Source organism: Harpia harpyja, chromosome 2, assembly GCF_026419915.1.
Source record: "Harpia harpyja isolate bHarHar1 chromosome 2, bHarHar1 primary haplotype, whole genome shotgun sequence".
Classification (NCBI taxonomy): Eukaryota; Metazoa; Chordata; class Aves; order Accipitriformes; family Accipitridae; genus Harpia; species Harpia harpyja.
In genome coordinates, this window is record NC_068941.1 from 87,374,251 (window position 1) to 87,394,401 (window position 20,151).

General features: G+C 48.1%; 1 protein-coding gene across 1 annotated transcript in view; it reads left to right on the forward strand.

Moving 5' to 3' along the window:
- PTPRA (protein tyrosine phosphatase receptor type A) overlaps positions 1-20,151 on the forward strand; it is a 128,800-nt gene that overhangs the window by 81,883 nt on the left and 26,766 nt on the right. Inside the window, 2 exon segments of the mRNA XM_052780815.1 lie at positions 17,894-17,972; positions 18,402-18,764. Of these exon segments, the coding sequence (XP_052636775.1) occupies positions 17,894-17,972; positions 18,402-18,764 (442 nt within the window).

Below are 20,151 nucleotides of genomic sequence, written 5' to 3' on the forward strand. Positions count from 1 at the left end.
GCAGCTTTCAGAGATGTTACTGCTTCTTCTGTCCCGCAAAGTATCCTCTAGGGCAGGGGGAGAAGCAGTGGTGGGGATGTAAACGAGTCAATGGCAGTGGCACCGTGTTGGATCTTGCGAGATGGTTTTTGTGGGTCTTATCTCCATGCCCAAATAGGTCAGAGGGAAGATGGGATTGGATTAATTCTGTCTATACATTAATCTCATAGTCAGAGACGTGTTGGGGTGCGAGTCGGGATTGCTAGCCATTTATTTCTAACTCATTAATTTTCATTCCAGTCCACACCACTTCTGATGTTCCTTGCTTGACTCTTAATAAGTATCTCAGCACCTGCCATTTATAACTGGTTCCTCCAGCTGGTTTAAGAGCATCCCACACCTGAAATGCCCTTTTGCTGCTAAGAAAGGCCACCTGGAAAGAGCAAGGGCTGCCCCGCTTTTGCCTGTGCTCTCCCTTTCTGGAGCGTGTCTTTTCAAATGGTGCAAGATCTGCTTTGGAGGTTGAGCTGTGCCTGTTGTCTTCACTTGCCAGCGTTGGAGCTGGGAGGTGGTCAAAATTGCTCTCACGAGCATGCTGGCAGCCTCTGCAAAGTGGTGGTTGAGATACTAGGGGTTTTCCTTCAGCAAAGCAACCAGCGGGCACTTCAGAACTAAACCCTTTCTGGTGCTGCTCATGGGATAATTAATTAATTGAGAATGAAGATGCCACCATGTTTTCCAAAGCCTCCCACGTCTTCCTTTCCTATAGCTGATGCTCTATACCAGTCGAAGATGAGGAGGACTCAGTATCCAACCTTATAACTGTACAAGCATCCATACAATGGAGTACCAGGGATATAAAGAGGATATAAAGCGATCCCATAACATCTGGAGAACTTGTTTTTTAAAGTCAGCTAAATCACACCCAGAACCCATACAATGCCTGTAAAGCTGTGAGGGGAGAGGAATGGAGGCTGGTTGGAGACCCGGTGCAAGCACTCCATCGTGCGGTTCATGTTTATGTTAAGGCACTTCTGGAAATGACATCTAGATTACTGAAATTATTTAGAAGCAGTGCTTTTGAGAACAGTGCCTAACATGAAGGTATTGTTAAGGTAAAAATGACCAAAAATAGCCCTATAATCTACCGATCACTCATAACATCCCTCTTGCTTTGTGTACGTATTGGATGTTGCCTTTTTTCTGTCCATAGGACTCTGTTTTCAACCGTTGTGCACCTCCCAAAATGACATCTCCTACTCTTCTCCCTCCTGTTTGGTGCATCCTTGCATTCGATTATGGCAACATTGGTGGGGGGGTCTTCAAAAGAGCACTCCTCCTCTCACCCCACTGCTGTACAAGCATGGGATGGCTTGGGGTGTAACATTGCTCACTTGGGATAAACCAAACCCATAGATTAATCATCTAGAAATGCTGAGCATCCGATTTTGGGCAGGGCACAGCTCAGAGCTGGATGTATGTCACTGAAGGATTGGACTTGATTGGACTGGATTTGGTTTGGACTAAGGGGAACGGCAGGGATTTGAGCCAGGGTTGGCCCCTGGTCTTCAGCAGGCTGCATTTCATGGAGTCAAAACCTGTGACACCAAGCTGAGTGGTGCAGGTGATTTGCTAGAGGGAAGGGATGCCATCCTGAGGAACCTTGACAGGCCTGAGGAGTGGGCCCATGTGAACCTCAAGAGGTTCAACAAGGCCAAGTGCAAGGTCCTGCACGTGGGTCGGGGCAACCCCAGTATCAGTACAGGCTGGGGGATGAAGGGATTGAGAGCAGCCCTGCCGAGGACTTGGGGGTACTGGTGGATGAAAAACAAGCCGGCAATGTGCACTCGCAGCCCAGAAGGCTAACCATATCCTGGGCTGCATCGAAAGCGGCATGTCCAGCAGGTCGAGGGAGGAGGTTCTGCCCCTCTGCTCTGCTCTGGTGAGACCCCACCTGCAGCACTGCGTCCAGCTCTGGGGTCCTCAGCACAGGAGAGACATGGACCTGTTGGAGCGGGTCCAGAGGAGGACGACAAAAATCATCAGAGAGCTGGAACACCTCTTGTATGAAGAAAGGCTGAGAGAGTTGGGATTGTTCAGCCTGGAAAAGAGAAGGCTCTGGGGACACCTTATTGCAGCCTTTCAATACTTAAAGGGGGCTTATAAGAAAGATGGGGACAGACTTTTTAGCAGGGCCTGTTGCAATAGGACAAGGGGTAATGTTTTTAAACTAAAAGAGGGTAGGTTGAGATTGGACATAAGGAAGAAATGTTTTACAATGGGAGTGGTGAGAGACAGGTTGCCCAGAGAGGCTGTGGATGCCCCATCCCTGGCAGTGTTCAAGGCCAGGTTGGATGGGGCTTTGAGCAACCTGGACTAGTGAAAGATGTCCCTGCCCATGGCAGGGGGGTTGGACTAGATGATCTGTGAAGGTCCCTTCCCACCCAAACCATGCCGTGATTCTATGAAAACGAGACAAATTTGTTAGGCTGGGCCACCACGCCGCCAAATACAGTCTTGGTCTTCAGCAACAGACTTTGTCTTGTATTTGTGCAGCAACAAGCTGCTACAGAAAGCGCTCTCTGTTGTGTGCGAGCTCCTGTACCATTTAATGCCTGGTTAGGGGGGTCTCTTATTTAACGGCAATACTGAGGATCCTTCTGTGTATTATGCTTCTAGCTAAGGCGTGATGGAAATGGGTGTTTTTGTGGGAATGCTGCTTTTCAAAGCCTTTTAAAAGGCTGGGACAGCAAAGACTTTCAAAGATGGGGATGTCTCGGTTGCTATCCACTGCATTGCTATTGAAATGAAAATATTTAACCTGAGTGCTCCGTCATTCTGGATAGGTTTGAAATTAACTTAATTTAGCGTACTTTTGGTGGCTGTTTGGCCTAGGTGCCTCATACAGGGGGATTTGAGCTCTGCCATAGCCTCTTAATGTTTATCTGAATATCACTAAAATCTAAGTGACACAAGGTGATATTTAATGCCTGCTTGTGGACACCTTGTTTATTGGCAAAAAAACAGAATGGGCCATAAAAACTGAATTCCAGCGTTACCTTGACTCTGTTCTGTCTTTCATATGCTCCAGGCTGCTGTCATCAAGGAAGCTTGAAATTCCCTCTTTGTGGTTTTTCTTTTGCACACGAAATGGCCAAGATACATCACCTAACCGCTGCTTACGTGCGTGCAAAAATATTTATGGTCCCAGTGCAAATAAAATCTCCAAAATTTTCAGAGAAGTCATTCCTTCCAGCAGCTGCTGCCGCTGTGGTGGCCTGTTGTGCCTGATCACAGCAGCTGTTTCAGGCTTTTGAGCAGTTTTTGGGCAGAGAATTGCCCTGCCAAAGGAGGGGAAAATTTTCTGGGGGGCTCTGTACTTTGACTGCAGTTTGCCACGATGGGCATTTTAGTGCTATATTGCAGGAGAGAATAATTAATCTGACGATTTGTTGGTTTTCATGAAATTACCGTCGCAAACTTGTCCTCTTTTCTAGCGCCGAGGTGTAGGTCAGGAGACGATGCTTGCTGATGATGGGATGCATCCGCCTTCTCTTTGGGTAGGGACCTCAGGCTTCTCCTGGAGCTCCATCTAGAGGGGAGGAAGCTCTGGACCACCATAGCTCTGGTGTCCCCTTACCCAACCTTCTACCCTGAAGCACCTTGCCAGGGCTGTCAGCCATGGTTTTCCTGGCCTTGTGGTCACTCTTGACTCAGGAGCCACTTTGCTGCTGGAAACCCTTGCTGCAAAGCTGGCAGCTGTGTTTAACAGCAAGGACACCACGGCCAAACCCAGCTCCTTTCCATACCACTGCTGGGGAAGGGTGTTTCTCTACCAAACCCCAAAAGCAGGTACTGCTCCCTTGGCTAAGGATGTAGAAACCACACAGTGCTCTGCGGTTGCTTTTAGGGTTGATTTCACAAGAGAAATTGTTGCGGTTTGGGCTGGGGCTTTCCTTGAGAGGAGGTCCTAGCTGGACGTTCCCAACATCTGTGCTGTGGCTGTGCAGGCAAGGTGGCCAGCATCTCCATGGACCTCTTTGCTCCGGCAAAGCTTGCTCCTCCAACTTCATCTTTCCTCTTGCCGTGCTGACAACAGCGGCATCCAGCCCCGCGGCACGGATCATTCCCAGCAGCCATCTGCCGAGCTTGTGAACATCTTAGCCACCAGTGCTGCAGTAACCTCAAGGTTTCACCATGGAGATCTTTGGTCATGGTTCACCTCTTGCCCTTGCTGGAGCAAGACATGAAGCCCAGGACCACAGACGTTGGAGCAATGCATGGGCTTAGGTGGAGCATCGCCTGCTGGAAACAGCAGCATGCTCCAGCCATTGGCTTTGGTTTAAAGTCCGCTATGTGATACTCATATTTTAAATGCCATCCTGGAGGGAAAAACACAACGGGGCTGAGTATCAGGTTATTTTCCCCATCCGAGTCCTAGTTCTCCCCTGTTTTTTTATATAGTGTGGCACCGGGATTCCCAGCTACCCGTCTGTGCCCAAAAAAACCACTGATTTAAACCTTAGCAACAGGGTATTTTTGTTTAGATTGTATTTATTCTCCTGTGAGAGTCATTGTTCTCTCCCATGCCTTGACCGTTTCGAAGGCTGATGATAAAAGCCCTTGCTGACAATAATATGGTTGAGTTCAGCCTTTTGTTGGGGAGATTAAAATAGAGAATGAATTGTGAATAACATGGGAGGGCTAAAAGTTAGTCGTCCCAGGCTGTTGTTTAATCACTTTAAGGATAAGAAACTGCATTTTCATTATATTTTTTTTTTTCAGAACTATTGAGCATTAGGTTTTGTGTTGGTATCTGGAGGAGCTTGTACCCACCCTGTTGTTTAAGACTAGGATTGTTTCAGTTTGCGTAATCTTGTGTCAGCAGGAAGTACGTTTGTAGCAACGATATTAGGTTTATGATAGGTTTATAGCAATATATATAAAACATATATAATAGCTTTATGATATTAGGTTTATAATAGGCTTATATTTTTTTATATATATATATATATAAAATATAAATATATTTTTATATGGAATAGGTTTATAGCAGTAGCAATGATAGAAGATGCCCAGCTTGGTGTGACTCTAAGACTTGTGCCTGCAGCATCGCTTTGTCTTGAACAAGGATGCCGCTCTTCGGCATGGAAGATGGAAAGGAAAATAGTTGAAAAAAAGACAGATGGAAAAAATAGATGGAAAATAGATGGGAAAAAAAAAATGGAAAGTGGAAGTCAAGCACAAACAGAGTTTGGTCCTTTTTCAGGAGCGTGGGCTGATGAGAAGAAATGTTTGGGAGATTGATCTGCTCGAAATGCCAACAGCGTGAATAACGGAGATTGCCCCAAAACTCTGCTGGCCCCGAAATCCTTCCTTGCTGAGGATATTTTGGCTGCTCTCTGGATGCAGGCTCCTTTCTGCCAGGATATTTATGTTCCCAGTGAACTTCCCACTCACATCAGCATCTTGAAAAGCTTCCCATCCCTCCTCATAGACAGCCTCTCTCCCCAGCTGCTCTTACCTGCAGTCCCCATAATTGGCAATAATTTCCCTAATTGCTCACAAAAGCAGATGTTCTCTCTGTGGTCGCATTGAACCGGCTTATACTGTACTATATACATGAGCACACAGCATTAAAGGACTAATTCCTGTAAATAAGCCTATTAAAAGGTTAGAAATATTGCCTCCAACTAAACCATCAATGGCAGCTGAATCCCACTGGTTTTATTAATTTGTTATTTGTAACATGGCAATCCCCGTCTGCTCGGGACAGGGATGCCCTCATTCTTGGCCAGTTGCTCTTACGTAGTGGTCAATGGATGTCTTAGCATATGATATCAGCCCTTTGCATTGTTTCCAGCTAATAAATCACATTTATACATAATTAACACTACACCTAACATATCCCCAGTATTACCGGTGGGTGGGAGAAGAGATGGGTTCATGCCATCGCAAGCAGGGGGCCTGTGCTTTCAAGGCTTTAGGTGATGCTGCTAAAGAAAAAAATTAATATCTCACTTATTTTCCTACCTCAAAAGGGGAAAAAAAAGTGGTTCCCCGATTCCTCTCCAAGTGCAGCACTTTGCTTTTCACCCTTCATAGGGGAAGAATTGTCGACAGCATTGCAGCATCGATCCTGGGGCAGCCTGGGTAAGAGCCCTTACCTGAGTCATCAGCTTAATTGCCAGCGCTAATCCCCTGTACTACTTGAACCAAGAGTTGATGAGGTGTAATTAGGCTGTGGGAGGGTAATTGGTAGGAGCTCCATCCAGCAGTTGGGGTAGCATTGCCTTCTGGAAAGCCCCTCAATTGTTTTAGGCTGTCCTTTGCTGGCGGGTGTCGTCAGCTCTTGCTGTGGATGTGAAGTGCCCGTTGCCTGTGCTACAGGGAGAGCACAGCCCTGCAGCATTCAGAGGCTTATTATATATATAGTATTTTTTCCTCCAGTTATTTCTCCTAATTTAAGAAGTAGGGACTGGGATACTTTCTATAAATTGGGATGGCCAGTGAGTGATTGTTTCTCTTCTTATTTTCTGGTGGGTCACATATGATCTACAATTGCTCCAGCTTTTAATACCTCCAGCAACAGCGTCAGAGCTCGCAGTGTTGCATTTTGATCCAAATTTCACCTGCAACCTGGATGAGAGCTTCAGCAGCCGTTTGCATTGCTTTACAAATAAGCTGCAGCTTGTTTTCGTGATGGCCTTCGGCTGGGCAAAAGATACTCATAAAAACGGCATCCTTACGGTCAGCTAGGTGATAGCTGAAGTCTCTAGGTCACCCCCAACTGATGATTCTGTGTTTCCCACTTAGGACTTTTACATTTACTTGCCTAAAGCTTCCTTGCTGCTTGCAGGGGAGAGCTCTTCTCTCTCTCTTTGTTGGACCAAAAGTTTTAGCTCAAGCTTCTGAAATCCTGTATGCTGACACAGAGGGGTATAAAGTCACAGCCCAGAAGCTCTGCTGCGTGTCTGGGTCAGGGCATCACAGCCCAATGGTGTTGGACTGGAAGATGTTGGCACCTCGTGACTCCTGCCGTTCCCCAGGACAAAATCAAGGCTGTGCCTAAGCTCAGGGCACAGCTTTCACCAGCAATTTGTTTTTCAGCCTCTGCATCCCCTTCGGAGGTTGTGGCTCCTGGTCCCCGTCAGTGGAGCTGGCTGAAGTCAAGTAGGCGGGCTGTGCGTCATGCGGCAGCCCTGGATGATGGAGGAATGCAGAATCTGCCATTGCATTAATTAAAATTATAAGCTATTAAGTCAGTTTTGGTCCTTAGGCCCGCTTGTTTAGCACCATTTCATCCTCTTGGTAGCTTCGTCATCCGATGAGAATGGAAAAATTAAGGCGTTTTGATGAGCTGATTTTTTAAAGCACCATCGCTCTGGGTTTGCAGCTCCAGAAGTACCTGTCAGGCCATTTTCCTTTCGCCTGGAAATACACTCCAGTATCTTATTTGTAGATTGTGTTGAAAAACACTTGTGTCTGGCAGCACAACTGCTCCCAGTCAGACTTTTCAGCTTGATGCCTTCAGCAGAAGACATGCCTCAAAATGCTTTTGGCACTCAAATAAAAGTCAGAGAGGAAAAGGCTTTAAACTCCAGTTCCCCTCATTTGCAAACCTCGTTTATAGACCCTTGCAGCCACTGGTAAAATTGGGCTTTTGGTTTCTTTCTCTGGCAAACTGTGACAGAAACACAGTTAATGCGAGATGCAGGGGATGCATCCCTGGCCCCGCTCTGGCTATCGCCATTTGTACATCACCCTCGACCCTTTTTTTCTAGTCTAATACATGCAAATATATGTAAAGAGTGAAGACTGTTCCACCGAGTCTTGCACGTTTGTTCAAAGAAAAGGAAAACAAGCTGAATTTACAGGGAATTTGCAAGCTGAATTTTAAGACCCATATATAAAAAGACCCAAAAAGTGGCTGGTGGTGGCTGCCGATGCTGACCGAAGCGATGCTTTCTGGCATCTATTTTCCCTGCACTCGCAATTGTAATGTCATTAATATGGAGCTTTTTGAGAACTGGAGTATATTCTAATTAGCAGCCTGTGATTTTTTTTCTAGTTTCATAATCAGTGATCTCGGCTTCACCAGAAGTGTTACTGTGGCAACAGGGCTGAACTGAGCAGCGGTGCAGAATTACCGCAGGTAAATTGGTGATTTTACGGATCCACAGCACTTTCTTAGCCCAGGGGCTGCTCCGTGGGACGGGCTGGCTGCTCCCCGCACCCTACAGGTGTCCCGGGCGGATTTCAGGGTAAGCACAACCAGCGATTAAGCTGCATGACCGAACGCATGCGTTTTAATTGGAGCTTAGCCTCTGTAATGAGATTTTAAGGCTGTCATGCGAATGATCCCCTCCGACACCTTTGTTTTAAGTAGGATGCTCTGACCACTCGCCACCCGAATGCTCCGGCTCCCCAGCTCGGTCTCGGCTTGGAGCTGGGACTTCATCTCGGTCCTGCAGAAAGGGCTGAGCCCAAAAGATGGGCTTTATTTTTAGTGTGAGGGTTTTTGTTTTTTTTTTTTAAACCTTGTTTCTCCTGCCCATGTACCATTCGCTCACTCTCTGAAAAGCATCTTGCTAGGTAGGGATGTTGTTATGCTAAATAATGGCCATGCTTCATCCTGACTCCTCTATCAAAAGCAACCAGTCCTTTTTGTAGCTGGTATGTGAACTGCACTCATGTTTTCTTTGTACATGTTACAAATGATGCCTGGGACAAAGAAGGGGCCACCCTAAAATGGAATATTTAGAGAAATATATTCCTGTATGACTTGACGTTTGGGGATTTTTTATTTATTTATTAATTAATTATTTTGAATAGTGAGATGAACCAGCTTCACTCGAGCCTTTCGGGCAGTTACTCTCCGCTTCCCAGCGCCACATTGCAGCTGCGATGCCCATCCTGCAGGGGGAAACACACCAGGAGGCCATGGTTTTTGGTCTCATACTAGCCAGGGTTTTTTACAAGCTCTGGGGGTGTTGCTTCGGCAGATCTGTTTTAATTACCCCAGAAGGAAGTCTCACCTCCCTCTCCCCTTTGCAACGCAGCTCCTTCCACCCCACCATCCCTTACCAGCCTGGCCTGCAGCGAAACCCTCCATCCCCAGCACCTTCCTCCTGGTCAAGGCTCAGAGTCGGTCCTTCATCTTCATCCTCCCTGACCTGACAGCTCCCTTGGGCTTAGCTCACTGCCCTCCTTTTTCTTAGAACTTCACCTTCTCTTGTCTTTTACCTGTCCCGCCTTGATGTTCCTTGATGCCGTGTCCTTTAGAAAACCCTCTCCAGCTGGTCATTCTCCATTGCTACAGGTCCAAGAAGGTCCTCATCCTCTTCTGTCTCCCTCCACAATTTATTCCCCAACCCATCCTGTGTTTTTTTTCTGCACATGGTGAGAGGTGCAAGAGCGACTGGCACATGCTCCCACAATCAGACAGCCATGGTGTCAGCAGAAAAGAGTGGCTGAGGGTGCACTAAACCCATCCTAATTATAAGAGTTATTAGGAAAAACATTACTAGGAAAATAATTGGATGTATTTGTAGCTCTTCCCCTCCGAGGCACTCAGGGCAGCTTCCACACTGCTAATTGACTCTGATCATTGTGCCAGCGGTGTGGCCAGGAGTACCTGTCTGTGCAGCTCGATGGGCAAGGGCTGGAGATCATCGAGTGCCTTGGTCTTAGACGTGCCACTGATCTGTCCCTGGCATAGCCGTGGATGGAGGCTACGTCTCCTGGCTTTTCCTTCTGTATCTTTAGCATGAGACCATCTAGTCTCTAGGCTCTATGTTAGTATTTGCCTGTTTTTAAACAGAGAGAGAGAGATTTCTTTCCTAAAAGTAAGGCACTACAGAAAACTAAGATCTGATGTGCCACAGTTACAGAGGACAGATACCCACTGTTAACATTTCTGTGTATCTTTAGGAGCCTGAACTATTTCATGTCCAGCTTACTTAAGCATCCACATTAATTGGTGTTTGTCTCTGGTTTTTTGCTTAAAACCTCATCAGTTTAGTTTTCCTGTCTCCTAACTGGGATAATAATTCCCTAGTCTGAAGGCTCTTCTAGGGGTCTTGCTTATCAGTCTTGAGATGCTCCACGCTCCTTTAGAAGAGGCTATAATGGGCTCATTTCCTCTGAGCAGCTTTTGACTCTTCATTAGTGGCTCCTAGGCAGTAAAGGTTGTCTGATATCTGGCAAAGGGCCAGATATACCTGCAGGGTGTGCAGTAACTGGTGCTTGTTCACTGAACACCAGCGTAGAGCTGGTGAGGCACTGGTGGGATCCCGAAATACATCCTGCACAGTGTAGGGTTCTCCTTCCAGTGCTGGATGTTATCTTACTCCATTATGAGCTTAAATCCCAGCAGGTTTGCCTTCTGAAAAGTTTGCAGGACAGTAAGTTACAGAATCCCAGAATCGAGTGACTGAGGGTGGAAGGGACCTCTGGAAGTCATCTGGTCCAACCTCCCTACTCCTCTAGAGCTGGTTGCCCAGAACCGTGTCCAGACAGATTTTTAATATCTCCAAGGATGGAGACTCCACAACCTGCCTGGACAGCCTGTGCCAGTGCTTGGTCACCCTCATAGTCAAAAAGTGTTTCCTGATGTTCAGAGGGACCCTCCTGTGTTTCAGTGTGTTCCCATTGCCCCTTGTCCCGTCACTGGGCACCACTGGGAAAAGCCTGGCTCCGTCCTCTTTGCATCCTCCCTTCAGGTATTTATAGACATTGATGAGACCCCCCTGAGCCTTCTCTTCTCCAGGCTGAACAGTCCCAGCTCTCTCAGCCTTTCCTCCCAGCAGAGATGCTCCAGTCCCTTCACTGGACTCTCTCCAGTATGTCCACATCTCTCTTGTACTGGAGAGCCCAGCGCTGGACACAATGCTCCAAGTATGGCCTTGCCAGTGCTGAGTAGAGCAGAAGGATCACCTCCCTCGACCTGCTGGCAATATTTTGTCTAACGCAGCCGTTGCATGGTAAGCAAATACCATTGGTGGTCTTTGTGGCAAGGGCACGTTTCTGGCTCACGTTCAGTTTGATGTCCACCAGGACCCCCAGGGCCTTTCCTGCCAAGCTGTTTTCCAGCTGGGTGGCCCCCAGCACATACTGGTGCCTGTGGCTGTTCCTCCCCAGGGGCAGGACTTTGCATTTCTCCCTGTTGAACTTCATGATGTTCCTGTTGGCCCATTTCTCCAGCCTGGTGAGGTCCCTCTGGATGGCAGCACAACCCTCTGGAGTATCAGCCACTCTTCTAAGTCGGACACCAGTTTGGTGTCATCAGCAAATTTGCTGTGGGTGCACTCTGTCCCATCATCCAGATCATTAATGAAGATGTTAAACAAGACTGGACCCAGTAAGTTATAATTAACTGTGGTCTCAAAGGTCCTTGCAAATATTTCTGAATGAATTAAACCTGCGTCTTTCACTTACAGAGTGAAAAAAGCCAGTCTGGGAGCCTTTTTATGGTAGGTCAGGCTGAAGCACAGGGATTTCCAGTTTTTGGTGGCAGAGGTAGGAAGGGAACTTGGGGAACCTCCTTCCAAGTTCTGGCTGGTGAACACCTGATGCTCTCTACATCCACCCACGATGGTTTCATGCACTTTGCTGCTGCCAGTGTGTGCTGTGAGAGCCCGTGTGATCAGCATGGGATAGACTAACATCTCACTAAAGATTACATCCATGTGAAAGACTGATCCTGGTTCAGGCCAGTAGTTTTTAACATCATCCTAACAGCGCTAGGTATTTCTGGATGCCCTGAAAGCCAGGTGGGCGTAGGGTCGGGTTCCCTCCATGCACGTATGATGATGTTGCTCTTTGAAAGAGGACTGTGCGTTCACCTCTTGGACTGAGGGCCACGAAAATGGTCAGAGGGCTGGAACACCTCTTCTATGGAGAAAGGCTGAGAGAGTTGGGGTTGTTCAGCCTGGAGAAGAGAAGGCTCCAGGAGACTTTATTGCAGCCTTTCAGTACTTAAAGGGGGCGTATAAGAAAGACAGAGAGAGACTTTTTACCAAGGCCTGCAGTGACAGGACAAGGGGCGATGGTTTTAAATTGCAAGAGGGTAGGCTGAGGTTAAACGTAATGAAGAAGTGTTTTTTGATGAGACTGGTGAGGCACTGGACCAGGTTGCCCAGAGAAGTTGTGGCTGCCCCATCCCTGGAAGTGTTCAAGGCCAGGTTGGATGGGGCTTTGAGCAACCTGCTCTAGTGGAAGGTGTCCCTGCCCATGGCAGGGGGATTGGACTAGATGATCTTTGAAGGTCCCTTCCAACCAAAACCATGCCATGAGTGAATATCGAGGTGCAGGAAAGTGGTGATTTGTTGAAGGTTGGGCAGGTGGAGAAAGCAAAACCCCAAGCCCTTACCACAGGCTTGCCTCCTCCTCGTGCGTCGTTCAATACAGCGGCTGTCGCTCATGTGGAGGCTGCCTGTTTATTTAAAAGCTAAAAAAAAAAGAAAAAAAAAGAAAATTAAGTGGATTTTCAGAAGGGGTGAATGGTTGCTGTGATTCATCTTTTCTGTTGAAGAGTGGAAAAGCAGAGGGTGGGGTGGGGGAATAATGTTCAGTGACACATCAAAGGCCTCGTTTCAGCTTCGGAGACACATGCAAGGAATTAGTCACTGCGTATTAGTGCAACAAAACCCTTTTCCCTCCCTAAACTCAACGGTTCCTCTCCCTGCGATGGCCAGCTCGCTGCAGCCCTTGGCCATGCCAGCGCGGTTCGGAGCCGAAGCAGCTCATTGCACGGTGTTAATGAAGAGAAGACATCAATGCACGGCGTAAGGAGCCCCCACAAGACATTTGGCCCCCCGGGTGATTTGTCGTAGGGGACCAGGCTTTGCTTTTCGGTGCGGAGCTCCCAGCAACGGGGCTCATCCTGATCATTATTTTTACATCCTTTGCATCTCATCCAACGGGAGAGGTTTGGGGTTATGGGGAAGGGGAACTCGGTGCCGGCCCAATTGTTCTGCCATCGGATAAGCCCGTGGGCAGCTCTCCTCTGCTGCGGATCACAGCTCCAGTGAGAGGCTGCAAAACCACAAATGGGATTTAAAAGGAGCAGGGAGGGGGAGAGGGAACGGCAGGTTTGTTTTCCAGGGTGGCTGAGCCATGCGGATGGCTTGCTGCCACCGAAAAGAAAAAAAAAAAAGACCTTTTTCCCCTTTCTTTATGCTCATGCTTGTTCTTGTCTTACTGTGAGCTGCTTCAAAGAGCTAACCGGTGCAAATGCTAACCTTGCTCCTAGTTTTGCCCTCTTCCCTGCCAAAAAAAAGAAGAAAACTGAACAAATTTTTTTATTTTTCACTGAGGTTGGGGCCAGCACAAGGCAGTCGGGTGGTCTCGGTTGAGCCGCTACATTTTAGCATCCTACTGACAGCAGCAGCGGTTTCTGGGGTCCCAGAAAGCCGGGTAGAATTCAGGTCATGTGTCCTCCTTGCACATAGAAAAAGATTGCCTCATTTTCCAGGAATTAGGAATATGTCAGAGGTGGGGGTAAATCCTGCCTTTGATTGTGGACGGCTGTATCCGGATAGGATCTGGGCAGTTTCTGCAGCACTAAATACTAATTCTTTGCTTTCTGGAAGCACGGGGAGGTGGTCCTGCAGCCAAAACCCCCTATACCAGCATCACACGCAAGGACCATTTTTAAGCCTCTTATTACTTTATAAAGAGATTATTTCCTTCCCCGCCCCCCAGCATCAATCGTCTTGACGAGATCCACTTATTTTAAAACATACGTCCTGCAGCCTAAAACCCAGCCTTTCCTATAGGAAGCTCTCGAGCAGTGTACGGGAGACCACAGTGCATATACGCTATATATAAAATATATATATATATAAAAATATATATCTATATAATATTGCTGAAAACACCGGTAGCGATTATTCAGGTTTCTAACCCTGATTTTTGAAAAGGAAGGTTTAAAACAAAGATGCGATGCTGAGCATCCCAACCCGCCGGGGCAGCGGTGCCGAAGCCGGCTTCTTTCTCCTCGGCAGAGCCGGCGCCGTGACGTCAGGGTGTTTTTCTGCAGAGCTCGCAGGATGTTGCAGCCGGCCAAGAGCTGTGTTTATGTTGATAACATTACAAGTATTTCCTCTCTGTTTCCGAAACCAGCAGGGAGGGAGCCGAGGGGGAAGGGAGACTCGGGTTTCTCCAGCTTTGGGGTAGGACTCTCGAAGCCTTTTATGTTAAGAAGCGGGTAACGGCGTACCGCTGGCACTTATTTATGCTGCATTTGGGAATAGGGAGTGTTTAATAGCAGGGGCTGGGAGCCGGGAGCTGGGCTGGCACAGCCCTCCCCTTGTGCAGGGCTCTCTTGCTCGCTCTCTGCTCTGGATCCGGTTTTAAGGTGATAAAGCGGCGCTGGCAGCTGATTGCCGGTCACAGGAGCAGCTCCCGGGATTTTTGTGTAATGATCTGCACAGCAAGCCGTGATGCTCTTGGGGGGCTGCCCGGCGTCCTGTTTCTTTTGACATTCACGGTAATAAAACCATAAAAACTCAGGATCTGCACAGACTGCCTGCATCCAGCTTTCTTCATGAAAACGGGGCAAGGCTTGGGGAAACTCACTATTCTCTCCCCTTGCCAACCTTTTCCTCCTAATGCAATCCGCTCAAGGATCAATGAACTTATTAAATGTAATATCAAGGGGGTTTTAAAGGCAGGCAGCTGCCTGCCCACTGATGTAATTCCAGGGCATCGGAGCTGTGCTGCTGGCTCAGCAGAGACCTGCATTGATGTTTGGACTCGATGCTTTTAAGGGTCTTTTCCAACCTAAATGATTCTATGGTTCTATGATCATCCCACCATCCCAAAGGGGTTTTGCAGCTGGTACCCGAGGCTGGTCCAGGAATCACCTGTAGCTCTCGTCCATATAGCAATCGTGGTTGTGGAGATAAAACCGAGCTCTTTTATCATATGTGGGTTACTTCCCCGTAACAGAGGGCAGAAAGAAGAGGGGATTCACAGCTTTTACTTCTTTCCACCCACCCTCCATGTCCTGCTTTTGATACCAAGGGAAAATATGTTGAGGATGGGAGAAAAGAGCTTCAGGGGCCAACGGGACATTTGGCTGTTGACCTTAGGGAGTGTGGGGGGGTCGGTATGGGCTAACCCATAGGTCTTTCCTTCCTTAACTTTCTCAAAAGGACTCCCAGGACCACAGACAGGAGAGGAACCAGGTCCTCTGGGGTCCAGTCCCAGCTCTGCCACCCCTTTGCTGAGTGACCATGAACAAATTGTCATTCCCCCTGGTATTTGAGGTGTGCTGCAAGAGCTGGAGCAGCCAGCTCAAAAGATCCCTGAAGCCATTAAGAAAGGCTTGGAAGAGATCCGTATCTATATGGTTTTCCAATGATCGGTTAATTATGGGCCAGGTGTTGAGGAGCAAGATCTCAGCATGAGGAGCCAGTAGGATGCCAGTGCAGAGGGAGCATCCCCATTTAGCGACTGGTTTGTCTGCTCTTGAGTCAAACTGCTACTGCAGAGCTAGCACTGGCATAGCTGTGGGAATCCCAAATGAACAGGACCCCAAATGAACAGGACCCAAAATGAACAGGAATCCCAAATGAACAGGATCCCAAATGAACAGGATCCCAAATGAATGGGAGCTCTCATTTTGAGAAATGGAGTGGTGTTTCTATACAAATATTCATCAAAACACAGCGAACAGTCACTTTTTTCCCTAGTAGTGTTTGCAGAAGAGCCAGGTCTTTTCCTTTACCTTGTTACTGTTTTCTTGTTGTGGTAGTGATGGGTTCCCGGCAAGGGAAGCAGTTGTGATGGTGAGACCTTGGCACCTTCATCAGTCCCTGTGAGGTTTCAGGAGCATCTCAGTGCCACTGCTAAGTTCGTTTGGAGATTCAGCGTGGGCTTACATTCCTTCTGCTTTTGCGTGTGGGTCCGATCACGAAGAGCACCCTATTTCTGTGGGTTTCCACAGTGGGATGCTAGAAGGGTCTGTCTCCTGCAGCAAGTTGCTTTCATTCTTGCTGGTGGTGCAGCTTCGTGTGCTTCCCGGTTGCAATTAAGCACGGGGAGGACACGAGCTCCCTTTCCTCACTGGAGGGGTGGAAAACCTCTTTGGCTTAGGACCAACTCAGCTCCGGAGTGCAATTGCTTGTTGAATGACCTCAACGAGCACCAAGAGTGGAGCATGCCATCGAAAACCTACCGGTTATGGGTTTTCCAGACATCCCAGCCTGGAGCAGAGCTTCAGGGAGGCATTGCAGGACCAGTCCTGCTCTTACCAGTGGCAAGAGGACTGAATCAGTTCAAATTCGTCCAGACAGATATTTTAACCAGTGATGAAACCCTCTGGAAATTTGGCTGCTTGTACCAGTGGGACCCCTTGGAGAAAGCCCTCCCCCAGGACTGGCCGTGGAGGGAGCCGAAGGAAAACTCTTATCTCTGGAGCTTGGTTTCCTTCTGGTTCAGGGTTTGTCTGACCTTTTGGTCACTGAGTAAGTTCAACTTTTGCCAGGTTTTCTTTCGGGGGGGAGGAAAAACATGTAAGTGGGTGGTGCTGGTGTGAGGATACTCCTGGGTGGGGTGGGGAGGATCTTGTGTTTCTGATATCGTTTCCAGCGTGTTGATGACTTCAGTGTTGTCCTTTTGCCCGCAGTTTGGGATGGGTCTAGATTGAAGCAGATTTAAATAAATAGAACAAGAACAAACAACACAAGATGTATTTAAGAGGGGGAGGCTTAGACCGTGTATCAGGAATAAAACCCTTTCTTGGCAGCCTGTTGAGTTGACTTGGCAGCGAGATCTCGCAGCCTTCTCCCAGGAGATACTGAAGATGCAACTGGACGTGTGACAAAAACTTGAAGAACAGGAGAGAGTTGTACAGCAGCTGCCGGTCGATGGCATGTAGCAGAGGTGTCTCCGAGCCCTCTCTGGGCTCGTAGCAGATGTGAGATGCTGGCCCGTCCTTGTGAGGCCCCAGGGCTGTGTGCTGGTCTGGGGCTTGGCAGCTTTGGGCTTTCTTCTGGCCAGGATGATGATGTCTCACATCTCGCTGTCGTTTGCCTGAGCCTCTGGATCCATATCTGTTTGGGAGGAGGTAACGATACCCATTTCTCAGGAGCTTTTTGAGGTCTACAGAGGAAAGATATCGCCATAAAAACCTTGTATTTAAAAGGGCTGGGGGAGAAAGCCTGGGGGAAACAACTTTACTGATGTCATCGTCCTGTAATTTTGCAGGACATTTCCTGGGAAGAAACGTACAGTACAACAAATGTGCAGCCTGTACTTGCAGATGACCTTGGATTAATATTTACGGGTATTTGTTTCATCAGCACGTGCAGGGAATCTGATGGGGTTTGAATGGAGCTGAGCCTGGCCTTGTGTGTGTGTTCTGCCCGCACCCTGTAACAGGCAGGGGCTTCAGCGAGCTGGCAGGGATCTGCTGGGCACTGCCCGCAGGAGGAGCTGACCTCTCCTATCTTCCCTGCCTCCAGGTCCTGGGCATTTTGGATCAAGGCTCCTTGCCATGGACTTCATATGTATTATGTTTCAGTTTGCTCAAAGTACACTCATTTGCAGACTGTTACATGAACACATTATTAATTTCCTTTAAGACCAGGTACTTATCTTTGGTGCTCGGGTTCATATCTCGTTTCTCTTGTGGTCTCCCACAGTTTGCTCATTCCCTGCTTCATCTCTGGTCGCCTTCACTGGTCCACCAGACTGGCATCTCTCCATGCACCCTCCCATTGGGAATGCATGAACATATCAATAAATCCTTCCTATCCACATGCCTGCAGGGACTCCAGCCACACGTTCACTCCTCCTTTCCAGCTCTACACACACAAGATGCACAGTGGCATCCCCAGTTTGAATTATTTTGGGATGATGTTGCATGAGGGTTTAAATAACTGTTCTTTGTTCTCTTCCCCAGGTCAACATGGATTTGTGGTTCTTTCTCCTTTTGCTCGGAAGTGGCCTGATAAGCGTAGGTGCTAACAACATTACAACAGGTAAACTATGCTTGCTGTCTCCTCTCTTTTGGCCCTAAGTCATCTTTAGGATCAAAGGAGTAAGTGCTCACGTGCTCGGTGACTTACCCCTTCTGCTCTCCACTTAACTGTAATGTGAAGTGTCAGAAAGAGGGTGGTGGGCTGCAGGTGCTCATAAATGGGACCAGCAGGTTTTGCCTCTAGCAAATATTGATCCTGTCTCACAGGGGCTCTAATCTTTATACCTCCTCGATATCATAATATGTATTCAAGTTACCGGCTCAAGGGTGTGCATCACCATGCTGTGCAAAGCATTCCCTGTCCTGGACTCAGGATTTTTTGGCTGTTTTGTCCTTGTAGTTACAGTCACACGAATCTCCAGCATCTAAACCCTCCAGTGTTGCAGAAAGGTATCTCATGGAGGTTCCCTTGTGCTTTCTCCTCTCGCAGAGCCACCCACGACAGTGCCCACCTCCCCCAGGAGCCCCACCAAAGCTCCTACAGCAGGTCCTGAAGATGGGGCTACAACAAGCGCAAACAGCCTCAACGTTAGCACTCCAGTGACTGTTTCTGCCATGGCGTCAAAGCCACCTACAACCACAGCCACCAGGATGTCCCCCAACACTACCACTGTCAGCTTCAACTCCTCCACCCTGCGGACAACTGTGCCCGTGCCCCCAGCCACCTCCTTGCTACCCAGCATGACGCCATCTACTCCACGCACCGCTCTCCCCAGCACAGAAGCAGAGACGACAGAGAGGAATTTCAGTGCGACGGTGACGACACAAGAGACCTCTTCTGCTTCCCACAATGGTAGGCATCTCCTTCACCTCTTCTTCTCCAGGCCACCCAGCCTCCGGGTTTTTTTCTTCACTCTTCTTTTGTTTTGCTGAACAAAAGGGAATGAGAAGACACTGGGGCAAATTCCATGGTGATACGAAACAATATAACTCCCTGAACTGACAAGATCAGAAAAGATTTATCCTACCAAAGGTTTGGGCTTCTTGCCAAGATGCTGGGGCACCAGAAACCCTAGGATCTTGTTCCACTTTTGTCACAGATGAATTTCATCACTTTTTGTGGTTTCCGGAGTGTGAAACAGGGCTAGTACTGCACAGCTTCCAGGTGCTGGCTGAAAAGTTGATCCGTAACGGGTCTTTGTAGGCAATAGCAATAAATCACTCCGGGTTGCTGCTCAGCTGCAGAGCTTGGGTTATCCAGAGTGTTGCTACATTTATTTGTATTTTGGTAGCCACCATGGGCTCAAGCCATGCTTTTTGGCACTACAAGCACACACACAGCAAGGCAGTCCCTATCCCAAAGGATGTAAGGTTTAGATTAGAGGTGGCCGACCAGGGCTGAGATCCAGCTCCTGGGGAAGGCTGGTAAGTTGGTTCATTATCCAAGATTAGCCAAACTGGGGATGCAGGATGATGTGGTAGGATGGTGCTGGCCCATCTGGTAGGGTAATCTGTATGCTCCACCTGATGGCTGCTAAACTGCTTGCAGACACAAGCCGCACATAATTTGATAAACCATCTGAAGGTGCTCTCTCTCCACCATGATGAACACCAGGAGAAATGCTGTGAGACCTTACTGAGCAGAGTATTCCACGTGCTGGATATCTCAGTCTTGCATTTGCTTGCACATCCGATGATGGGGTGGATGCCCTGTTCCTGGAAGTGTTCGAGGCCAGGTTGGATGGGGCTTTGAGCAACCTGATCTAGTGAAGGATGTCCCTGCCCATGGCCGGAGGGTTGGACTAGATGATCTTTGAAGGTCCCTTCCAACCCAAACCGTTCTGTGATTCTATGCTTACATTATCATTTTTTTCCCCATTACTTGGGCTACTTTAATCTTTGAAAGGTCTAGATGAGCAGGACTTGTCTCTATTGCCATCCTGCTGTCACTCCCCTCTTGGCACATCATGAAAGTGGCCCCTAAGAATGTAGTTTGGCTGCTTAATGTAGGTTAAGATTAAATATCAGGGAAAAAGAGGCTGAGGGGACCAGAAATCTTAGCTGATATGTGACTCTTCAGCCATGGTTTGTCCATTGCTGCATCGTTTGAGACCCAGCTTTGATACTACTTGCAACAGTTATATAGCAGTGCCCACTAGAGCTTATGGTGAAAGCCTTGGCAGTGAAGGATTTAGTGGAAAAACAGGATGGGTAACTTGGTGGTGGGGTAGAAGAGACTG